The sequence below is a fragment of the Choloepus didactylus genome, chromosome 9 (assembly GCF_015220235.1).
Source record: "Choloepus didactylus isolate mChoDid1 chromosome 9, mChoDid1.pri, whole genome shotgun sequence".
Lineage (NCBI taxonomy): Eukaryota > Metazoa > Chordata > Mammalia > Pilosa > Megalonychidae > Choloepus > Choloepus didactylus.
The window spans coordinates 100,858,402-100,869,753 of NC_051315.1; the positions used below are offsets into that span (position 1 = coordinate 100,858,402).

The window sequence follows — 11,352 nt, forward strand, 5'->3', positions numbered from 1 at the left end:
TATTTCATACCTAGTGCTGTTGTAAGAGTTTTACAAAAATTCACTCATTTAATTCATATTACAACCCGATAAAGTGAAAAGTATTAGCCCCATTTTTACCAATTAGGAAACGGAGGCACAGAAAGGCTAAGTAACTTACTCAACCGCCTGCAGCTGGTAAGTGGATTTGGGCCCAGGCATTCTGACTCCAGAGTACCCTGTACTGCCCTTTCCAGGGATATATGTGAGGAAACCCACATTATTTCTAGATTTATATTTGCTGAGCCCTCCCAAGGAGGCTGAAAGGAAAACAGGACTACATTATTGCATGAAACACACAGGAAATATTTTATTAGCTTCCAGACAGAGAAAGGGGTAGAGTGAAAATATTTCAATAGAAATCCAGGACTCTCCTCAGAGAGCCCACTCTGGCAGTCATGGCCCCCCAGTCGTGGTACCGCCTGTAGTTTCCCGGGCTCAGCAAGTACTGCCGCCCCCGGTAATTGGGCAACTCATAGAGAACCCAGGAGCCTTCCAGCACGTTGAGGGAGTGGATCTCATTGAAGTGGAAGCGGTCCTGGAGTGAGGAGCAGTCCTCTGTGATCTCCACCATCTGGCCTCTGTAGTCCTCTCTCTCATAGATCCGGATCCTGTGGGAGCTGGTCTGTGGATTCAGCAAACAGCAAATGAGGAAAAGTCAGAAAATCTGATCTTATTTTAGCAACAGATTGCACACTTCCCTGGGGAATTAGCATTTCTTTATCTCTTCTATAGCAAAGGTGACCAAGTTAAAAGAAAGAGACTATCAACACCAGGGCTGCTGTGTATAGTTGTGTAGGTTGTACACTGCACAATTCAAGATGGCATCATTCACATAGACCATGATATGAATGGTGTTCCCTAGAGTTTTCTGGTGCCACAACCTCATGAACCATACAAGCTGGGCCTGTTCAGTATTATTTTAAGTAGTGATTTTTTATGTTAATTGTTTTGCTCTCTCCTTCATAAATGTATGGTGATCTGCGACTCTCCTTGGATGATATGAAATTAATTAGGTATAAAAATAAAAAGACAAATGGATCCCTGGCAAAAGTATTTTGAATCTTAATAGCATTAGAGGAAGCCAGGGAGAGAGGAAGTCGAATTGCTTTCCACAAAGTGAGGCCACAGACTGGAGAAAAGAGTGCCCCAGGCAATCCCTTAATCCCTTCCTTTCTTCTTTAAACCCTGACACTTTAAAATCCTGAAAAGCAAGAATGTTTCCATTCTCAGCTCAAATTTATGCTCCTGTAAATCTGTTTTAGGTAACAAGCAGGAAAAAAAAAAGGCAAAAAAATATGTTTAGGTAATTAAAAAAAACAACAACAACAAAAAAGCAAGATCATGAAGGAGTCCTGTTCAGGACTAAGGGAGCATAAAACTTTTAGAAAAATGAAAAGCTAAACTGTTTGTCCTGGGCAAATCCCTTCTCTTTTTCTTGAGCACTTGTTCTTCCTTCATCTGTTGGTTCTTTTGCAGCAGGTACCCATAGCCTCAATATTTTCCTTCTTATACCATTAAATCCTTCTTTAGGAAAGGTTTTCATAAGGGATACATTGTGAGGTATAAAAAAGCTCCTAATAAGGTTCTCACTTTTGGGTGGTGTTCCATGGTTTGCATAGAAGTCCATATACATCATCTAATTTTTTTTTTTTTTTTTCAGTTTTATTGAAATACATTCACACACCATACAATCATCCATGGTATACAATCAACCGTCCACAGTATGATCACATAGTTAACATCATCTAATTTGATCTTCACAATAGACCAACACACGTAAACCAACATTTATAAGCCTTTTCTTCTTTTATGAGAAAACTCATTATTAGAGTGTACAATCTGTGATTACAAGAGTCAGGACCAGAAAGCGGAAACCCAGGTTTTCAAGCTCCTATGGTCAGTCTGGGTCCTATTAAGCTATTAAATGTCACTAACGTGGTGCATTTTCTATGTTTACACAGGATACTGTCAGAGTCGATGAGAGACTCTCTAACACACAATTCCAGGTTGATGGGCCTTTATTTGGGTAACAGGGGAACTTTGCAGAAGTTATTGGAACCACACTGTTACTTGTTTTCCCTTCAGGCTAACAATAAAGTTACTACTTTGGGGAAGGGGTAGTTTGCCCGTGTGCCTGGAACTTTCCTTTCATCTTTCTCACCATGCTATATATTAGCTGCATTTGTTAGCCCCATTTTACAGATAAGGAAACTAAGAAATAGCCTAAATAATCAGCCTAAGGCCACCGGACAGTAAGGAGTTAATCTACTGCTTATTCATCACCCCTGGTGTAGACACTCTGAACCAATACAATGTCCTGCACTACTATTCCCAGTAGAGATGAATTTAATTTTAGCAAAGTAAAAGAAACTATTATTTTCAATTGAAAGCCTTGTATCATATATTTTTTCAGTGGGGAGAAACTCCAGAGATGTTAATAAAGGAAACAAGAAAATAGTTGGAGCTAGAAAAAGAAGGACTACAGTCATGCGGCCTATGGTATGAATAATACATCCAGAGCACTGACGTGACTCGACCGCAGAGAAAAACTCGGGTGGAACCGGACTCACGTGGGGGATGAGGCGGCAGGAGCGGATGGAGTCGTTGAAGCCCAACCACTGCTGGTAGTCGGGGTACTCGCCGCGGCGCAGGTAGTACTGGTGCCCCTGGTAGTTGGGGTGCTCATAGAGCATCCAGCAGCCGCTGTCCACACGGATGGAGTTGCAGCGGCTGAAGTAGGGCTGCAGGTTGGAGTGGTCGCTGCTGCACGCATAGGAGCGGCCCTGGAAGCCCCGGTCCTCGTAGAAGGTGATCTGCAAAGGCAAGGGAAGGAAAGGGCTCAGATGTCTGGCTCCCAGGCCCTGTTTGCCGGGGGCCGACCCCGGGCCCCCCACGCTGGCCTCACCTTCCCCATGGCTGGTTGAGCGGACGATGGAGTTCAGTGTGACACGGGCAGTGGCGCGCGGAGCTATATAGCAGGACGCCTGCTGCGTTGGCAAGAAAAACACAAAAGGGGCCTGCGGGAGTGAGAACGGGGGTTTTCTCTTTCTCTCCCTTTTTTTCTATTTAATGACTCTGGGGGGTTGTTGTATGTACCCTCTTAGACTCTCCAGAGCTTTCGAATTGATGACCGTGGTTAAAACTGTCCCTTGTTGCCACTCAGGCCTTTTAGTGAAGCTCATTTGGAAAATTGGAATTGAACAAAAGCACTTAACCAAACTAATGATTGCAATGAAATATTTTATTTGATTTTTTAAATTTCAAAATAATCTCTTTTGAAGAACAGCTCAGGGTTTGGCAAGTCTGAGGTCAGAATGGGCTACCAAGTGAGGATTTCAATTAGAGAACATTTTTTGTGTGTGTGAAAATGTGAAAATGGAGTGAACTTGCCTTCCCCTTTAATGTAGGATGAGATTTTCTCTTTCAAGGGAACCTCTTGTGACCCTACCTGCTTATCAGCAAGTGTATCAGATGCTTCCTACCAAGCTGCCTATCTGGAGGAAGCCCTTTTAGGAACCTGACATCAGAAATTGGGGTGCCAGGCCTCAGACACTGTGCCTCCCACTGCCCAAGCAAGGAAATCCTCCACTTTGAAATTTATAAAGTGTTTCATTCACAATTATTGCTGACACTGGTAACTTTCAGTTTAATTTTTTTTTTTTTTTTTTTTTGCTAAATGCTTAGTTGGTTTAGCTGCTGAGAAATTCAAGTAAATATGACAAAATTTTAAATTCCACAATCTTGTAAAACTTCTGCCTTCTCTCCCTTTCTGATCTCTGGGATAAACCCTGTTTGCTAATGAATTCTCCACCTCCAGGGGCTGGGATCTTTTTCCCTCTCCTTAAGATCCCCCAGCAGCTCTTGGTGCTCCATCCACTCCTTTTACAGCAAGCGTTCTCATCTTTGTTAAGATTTTGAAATTCTCAGTTGCGCTGTCCTGTTCACTGTAGGCTGTTCAGCAGCATCCCTGGTCTCTATTCACTAGATAATGTTAGCGCCAGCCTCCCAGTTGTGACAACCAAAAATGTATGCAGACATTGCCCAATGTCTCCTGGAGAGCAAAGAAAAACTGTCCCAGTTAAGAACAACTGCTGTAGAAGATGCTAGTCCTCAACTAGATACAACCTTGACTTTCCTAGTCTCATTCTTGGTTTGGATTCTTGCTGCATAAGTCTAACACTAAAAAGTAGTTTTCTGTGAATGAATTTCATTTGATCCACAAAAGTTTAATAAGCCTCAGTTACATCTCTTTCTTATGAAAATTCTAACTTTTATGGAAATTTTGGAAACTATAGAGAAGTAGAAGGGAAAAACACTTTAAACCAACCATAGCCTCATATAAAAATAAGCATTGCTGAGGCATATTTTAAAAAAAACACTCAATTTTCATTCCTTTGCTGGAATACTTCAAGGAATTTGTCCAAAAGAAATAATGAAAAGTGCGCACAAAGAATATGGACAGTGGAATTTCATCAGACTATTGTTTATAATATAAAAAGTTAGACACAAATGAAATGTTCAAAATAGGGCATTAATTAAATTATGGAACATCTGTTCGATGAGATATTATGCAGCTACCAAAATTCCTCTTTTCAAAAAGTTTATTTTTTTATCATTTTTTAGTTAGAGAAGTTGTAGGTTTACAGAAAAATCATACAGAAAATGCAGCATTCCCATATACCACCCCTATTATTAACACCTTGCATTAGTATGGTACATTCGTTACAAGTGATGAAACATTTTATTTTAAATATATAGAAAATACCATATACTAAGCTTAAAAAGATAGGATTGTATCAATATATAATTTCTTGATTTTGACGATTGTACTGTAGTTGTAAGAAATATTCTTGTGTTTAGGAAACAGACGGTGAAGTAATTATGGACAAAAGGGGCATCATGTCTGCCACTGATTTCCAAACCATTCAGAAATGGATGTGTGTGTGTTTGTGTGTGCATGCACATACAGAGAAAGCGAGCAAGAGAGAAAATGCAGCTTTGGATTATCCTATATATTTAATTCAATTCCTGATTGTTTGTTTGTAATGGCTTCATGGTACAAATCTGTAAGTACTTGGTATATACCTAGAAAATCTGAAAGCAGGGATGTAAACAGACATTTGCACACCGATGTTAATAGCGGCATTATTCACAATTGCCAAAGATGGACAATCCAAGTATCCATCAACAGAAGAGTGGATAAACAAAATGTGGTGTATACATACAATAGAATATTATTCAGCTGTAAGAAGGAATGAAGTCCCGATACATGCTACAACATGGATGAAGCTTGAGGACATTATGTTAACTGAAATAAGTCAGACACAAAAGGACAAATATTGTATGATCTCACTAATATAAACTAATTATAATTTGTAAACTCATAGACATAAAATCTGGAATATAAGTTACCAGGATATAGAATGAAGCTAGAGAATGGGGAATGACTGCTTAATATGTGCAGAATTTTTTACTAGTTGAACTTAAACATTTGGAAATGCAGAGGGGTGGTGGTAGCATGTTATTGTGAGTATAACTGACAGTGCTGAATTGTGGGTGAATGTGGTGGAAAGGGAAGTTTAGAGTCAAGTATGTCAAACTGGAGGTTAAAACATGGGAATGTATATAACACAGTGAATCTTGTGGTGGACGATGACTGTGATTAACTATACAAACATTAAAAAGTTCTTTCATGAACTAGAACAAATATATGACACTATTATAAGGAGTTAATAATTGTTTTGCTTTGCTAAAGCTGTCGGAAAGCAATATACCAGAAATGGGTTGGCTTTTTCGATGGGGTTTTATTAGGTTATAAATTTGCAGTTCCAAGGCCATAAAAATGTCCAAATTAAGGCATCAAGAGGAATATACCTTCTCTGAGAAAAGGCTGCTGGCATCGGGTTCCTCTTTCACATGGGAAGGCCCATGGCGGCATCTGCTGGTCCTTCTCTACTAGTTCTGGTTTCAATGGCTGTCTCTAAAATGTCTCTGGGCATTTCTCTCTATACTTGCCTTGTTATTCTCCATAAAGAACCCCAGTGGAGAATTTAGACCCACCTTGAATGAGCTGGGTCACATCTCAATTGAAATAGCCTAACCAAAAGGTCATACCCACAATAGTCTGACCCCACAAGAATGGATTAAAAGAACACGGTCTTGGGGGTTGGGGCAGGCATGGGGCACGCAGTGCGGAGACTGGCAGATCGTGGCTTCGGCGCAGGATTGTGATGTGGTCATATTGGGCAGTGGACTTATTGGACAAAGTTGGGCTATGTTGTTTGCCAAGGTAAAACTCTACGATATTGAGCGACAGCAAATAATGAATGCCCTGGAAAATGTCAGGAAGGAGATGAAGCTGTTGGAGCCATCAGGCTCTCTGAAAGAGCTCTTAAGCGCTGATAAGCAGCTGTCGCTCATCAGTGGTTGTTCTAACATCTAAGAAGCAGTAGAAGGTGCCATGCACATTCAGGAATGTGCTCCAGGAAACCTAAAACTGAAGATTTTTGCCCAGCTAGATTGCATCACTGATGATTGAGTTGTCTTAAGCAGCTCAAGCTCTTGTCTCTTGTCTTCCAAGTTGTTTGATGTTTTGACTCATGTTAAAGCAGTGCATCGTGGTCACCTGGTATATATCCAGAAGAATTGAAAGCAGGGACTTGAACAGATATTTGCACACCAATGTTCATAGCAGCATTATTCACAATAGCCAAAAGATGGTAGCAACTGAAGTGTCCATCAACAGAAGAATGGATAAACAAAATGTGGTAAAAACATACAATGGAATATTATTCAGCTGAAAAAAAGGAATGAAGTCTTGATGCATGCGACAGCATGGATGAACCTTAAGGACATTACGTGAGTGAAATATGTGAGATGTAAAAGGACAAATATTTTATGATTTCACTGATATGAACTAATTATAATCAATAAACTCATAGAGTTAGAATCTAGAATATAGGTTACCAGGGGATAGACTGGGGTTAGAGAATGTGGAGTGGCTGCTTAATTTGAACAGAATTTCTATTTAGGTTGATTGTAAACATTTGGAAATGGATAGTGGTGATGGTTGTACATTATTATGAGTGTATTCAACAGCACTGAATTCTATAGGTGAATGTGATTAAAGGGGAAACTTTAGTTCATATGTTACTAGAGTAAAAATTAAAACATAAAGCATAGTACTGTATAACACAGTGAACCCTACTGTAGACAATAGACTATAATTTATATTACAAGTATAAGAATGTTCTCTCATGAAGCATAACACATGTATGGAACTAGTAGAAGATGTTAATAATAGGGCTGTATATGGAAAAAATACACCTAATATAAACTATTTGTGATAGTTAATGGTACTATTTTAATAATTTTTAGTCATTGTAACAAAGGTAACTAATGTTAAATAAAATTAGTACAATTACAAAAAAAGTGCTATCATCAGTTGTAACAAATGTTCCACACAAATGGAAGATGTTGGTGGTGGGGTAGTGTATGAGAATCCAGTATTTTATGCATGATTAGTGTGTAAACCCACAACTTCTCTAATCAAAAATTAAAAAAAAAAAGAATATGGTCTTTTGTGGGGTGCATAACAGCTCCAAACCAGCAAAAGAATAGAAGGGTTATACGGGAAAAAATATACCTATGGCAAACTATGGACTATAGTTAACAGTAATATTAATATTCTTTCTTCAACAGAAACAAAGGTACCACATCAAAACTAGAGGTTAATATTGGGGGTGTGGGGTGGGGGGGAATAAAGGGTATGGGATGTTTTTGGTTTTCTTTTTTATTCTTGTTTATTTTTCTGGAGTAATGAAAATGTTCTAAAATTGATCATAGTGAATGCACAACTATGTGATGACACTGCAATTGTATACTTGGGATGAATTGTATGGTGTGTGAATATGTGTCAATAAAATTGCATTTAAAAAGTCTGTAAGGTAGAACTGTCATTACTTTGACAAAAACCTCCCTAATTCCACCATGGAAAATCAATGATCTGGGAACTGTGAGTTCTGAAATCTAATGCCACTTCTGTTATTGACTGCCTGACGTTAGACTTGGACCTCAGGTTTACCTTCCATAAATGACATAGCTACACTAAATGATCTCCAGGCCTAAAACATGTTATGATTTCATTGTTCTACAATTTTTATTTTCATTTTTGCATTAGGGAACCCTTTAAGTCTCTGAATAAAGTTCTGGGCAGTCTCCTCTGAAAAATGCACATATACTGTATAGCAACTATAAATGTATTGAGCTGCAAATAACGTAACCTCCAATTATAGTGGCTTAAACAAATGTGAGTTTCTTTAACTCCCATTAGAAGAAATCTGAAGGTAAATGTTGCTGGCATTGGGTTTGGGGGTTCTACCACATCAAGGCCAACATCTCTGGAATTCTCCTGGTTTTTCCCTCATACTGGTCACCTCTTGGTTTTAAGGTGTCTGAAATAATCAGCAGTTGTGGAATCAGGGGCAGCTGTTTCCCTTTCCTCAGGAAGGCAAAGCTTTTCCAGAACCGTCCCTTGTCCCTCCCCCACCAACAATCCTCCATATATATCTCAATGAATAGAAGACTGTTGCATGACCACCCCAATGGCAAGGGATTCTGCCAGAAATTTGTGAACTCTATTTTTGAATACAATTTTAGGAAATTTGCGAATATTCTGAAGCCTGTCATGGTACCCAGGTTCAGAATTCCTTATTTAAAAAGTGGGTCCTGAACTTCAGCGTTCATAACCTCACACTTTGGAGAAAAACTGAAACCTGAAGAGATTTCTAATAATGTGGGTTGAAGCAACAAGTTGTTTAAAGGCCAGAGAATCAAATGAGATCACAAATTATGAAAGAGATCTACCAACTGTAAAGTTCAGCCTGATTTTGATCATGAGAGTTTTCTTTGTTACCTATGGGCTACACACCTTGATTGCCACTTGCATCTGTGTGTCTGTGTGTGTGTATTAAAAAAATGAATAAAAGTAGGACAAAAGAGGAAAAAACAAACTAGTGCCAGGAAAAAAACAGAGAATATTGTATTTGTTTCCAGATTGAGAAATGATGAAGCGGAACACGTTTTAATAAAAATCCATGACTCTCTTCACAGAGCCAACTTTGGCATCCGTGGCCCCCCAGTGGTGGAACTGCCTGTAGTCGCCCGGCCTCAGCAGGTACTGGCGCCCACGGTAGTTGGGCATCTCGTAGAACACCCAGCAGCCCTCCAGCACGTGGACCGAGTGGATCTCACTGAGGCGGAAGCGGTCCTGGATGCTGGAGCAGTCCTCAGTGAGCTCTATCATCTGGCCCCTGTAATCTTCCCTCTCATAGAGTCTGATCCTGTGAGAGCCAGCCTGGCACACCCAGCAATGGAAAGAGGAGAAAAACAAACCATGAAATGATTCCAACACATTTCTACAGTGCAGCTTGGTAAGGACTGGCTCAAGCCATTTTGAAATACATGGCAAAAAGTAATTAATTCTGAGTATCTATAAACTCCCCATTTCCAAAGGCAGAGGTTCAGTATTTTTTTAAGGTCTTAAAGTATGACTGAAAAAATTAAGAAGGAAATCTCACCCTTTAATATATTCAACTTTTTTTTCCCCAGAATGAGCTGCCTCCTATGCTCAGTACAAAGTACCACAGAGAATCCTGAATATTTTACAACTTACTGCTATTTTTGCCATTTTGAGGAAATGTTTTTAACTTTTCAGGAATGTGTGTTTGAATAATAAAGTCAGCTTATGAAATGAATGGCCCATCATTGAGTTTAAAATAAATCTTGGGAAATCACCAAGAACCAAGAACCTGGATATTTCTGTTTCTGTGGAAAGCAAAATTAAATAGTAAAACACCCCAGGTCTCTCAGACAACAATGGATATTCTCATTCCTTGACTGAAGAAAATTAATTAATCAATTAATGAATGAGGAAAATGAGAAAGAAAAATCAGTAGGTCCATGGACTAACTTTTTATGAGCCACAGTGTGTTAAAAACACATACATGAAATAAATATATGTGGTACATGTATAAAATCTTTCTGTGTCACTCTCTTTTGAGGGAAAATGCTTTTATTTTAATACATTGTGGGAAACCAAAATGTGAAAGTAAGGGAACCAAAAAATGGAAAGAGTTTTTAAAAATTACACTGGACAAAGTCTGCTTTTCAACTCGGAAATCTGGAGTAACTAACACAAGTGTAGCACTTAATTTTTCTTCTCCTATTGGGTATTAGTGATGTTTCTACAGCTCCAATGTAAATGATTCCAGGAAAGAACCTATGTCTTATACATCCCCAGGGCAGCCAACACATTCCTATTTGATAAATATTTGTTGGTTGATATCTGGGTAACACTTTGCATTTTATGGGGGGAGGGCAAACTATATTGAACTAACCCACAATAGCCTATCTTTTGTCCAAATACTCTCACTGATCACTTCTCCAGATGTTTAAAGTTTGTTTGAAACTATCCTTTCAGTGCCCATAGGGCCTCTGCCCTGCGATGGAAGTGGACTCACGTGGGGGATGAGGCGGCAGGAGCGGATGGAGTCGTTGAAGCCCAACCACTGCTGGTAGTCGGGGTACTCGCCGCGGCGCAGGTAGTACTGGTGCCCCTGGTAGTTGGGGTGCTCATAGAGCATCCAGCAGCCGCTGTCCACACGGATGGAGTTGCAGCGGCTGAAGTAGGGCTGCAGGTTGGAGTGGTCGCTGCTGCACGCATAGGAGCGGCCCTGGAAGCCCCGGTCCTCGTAGAAGGTGATCTGCAAAGGCAAGGGAAGGAAAGGGCTCAGATGTCTGGCTCCCAGGCCCTGTTTGCCGGGGGCCGACCCCGGGCCCCCCACGCTGGCCTCACCTTCCCCATGGCTGGTTGAGCGGACGATGGAGTTCAGTGTGACACGGGCAGTGGCGCGCGGAGCTATATAGCAGGACGCCTGCTGCGTTGGCAAGAAAAACACAAAAGGGGCCTGCTGGAGTGAGAACGGGGGTTTTCGTGTTTTCTTTTTTTCTCTTTGCTGTCATGGTCCACAGTGTGGGCTCATTGTGGGTTTTGGTCCCATTCTTTCTGGAGTATTCGGGTTGCTATCTGGCTGATGCTATTGAGACCATTTGAAAAAATAATTTGGAACATTGTCTATTTCATAACAGAAGTAGAGCTTCATCCATTTCATATATAGACCGTAGTTTTATTCGTGTAAGTTGGGGAAATCAAAAGAGTGTAAGTAGGAGTGGCAAGAAAGCAAGAGTCTTAATATGATACATATTAAATAATCTGTAAAAACTGCCATTATTCTTATGTACTCCAGGATAGAATATTGATGTGCAACCGAA

At 40.1% G+C, this 11,352-nt stretch overlaps 2 protein-coding genes across 2 annotated transcripts; both read right to left on the bottom strand.

Moving 5' to 3' along the window:
• Positions 1-370: 370 nt before the first annotated feature.
• Positions 371-2,935, bottom strand: LOC119544275 (gamma-crystallin D). The gene is made up of 3 exons (XM_037849612.1): positions 2,927-2,935; positions 2,592-2,834; positions 371-643 (listed from the first exon to the last, which is right to left on the bottom strand). Exons 1-3 carry the CDS (start codon positions 2,933-2,935, stop codon positions 371-373), a joined length of 525 nt encoding a protein of 174 aa, XP_037705540.1.
• Positions 2,936-9,103: 6,168 nt separating this feature from the next.
• Positions 9,104-10,885, bottom strand: LOC119544276 (gamma-crystallin F-like). Its single transcript, XM_037849613.1, has 3 exons — positions 10,877-10,885; positions 10,542-10,784; positions 9,104-9,376 (listed from the first exon to the last, which is right to left on the bottom strand). The coding sequence occupies exons 1-3, from the start codon at positions 10,883-10,885 to the stop codon at positions 9,104-9,106; spliced, it is 525 nt and encodes a 174-aa protein (XP_037705541.1).
• Positions 10,886-11,352: the final 467 nt, after the last annotated feature.

Bases quoted from the DNA above. Each gene is read 5' to 3' on its own strand.
- LOC119544275 (XM_037849612.1), bottom strand. The intron at 644-2,591 runs GTGAGTCCGGTT...CTGAATCCACAG, and splicing joins CCTGCCGCCTCATCCCCCAC to ACCAGCTCCCACAGGATCCG.
- LOC119544276 (XM_037849613.1), bottom strand. The intron at 9,377-10,541 runs GTGAGTCCACTT...TGGGTGTGCCAG, and splicing joins CCTGCCGCCTCATCCCCCAC to GCTGGCTCTCACAGGATCAG.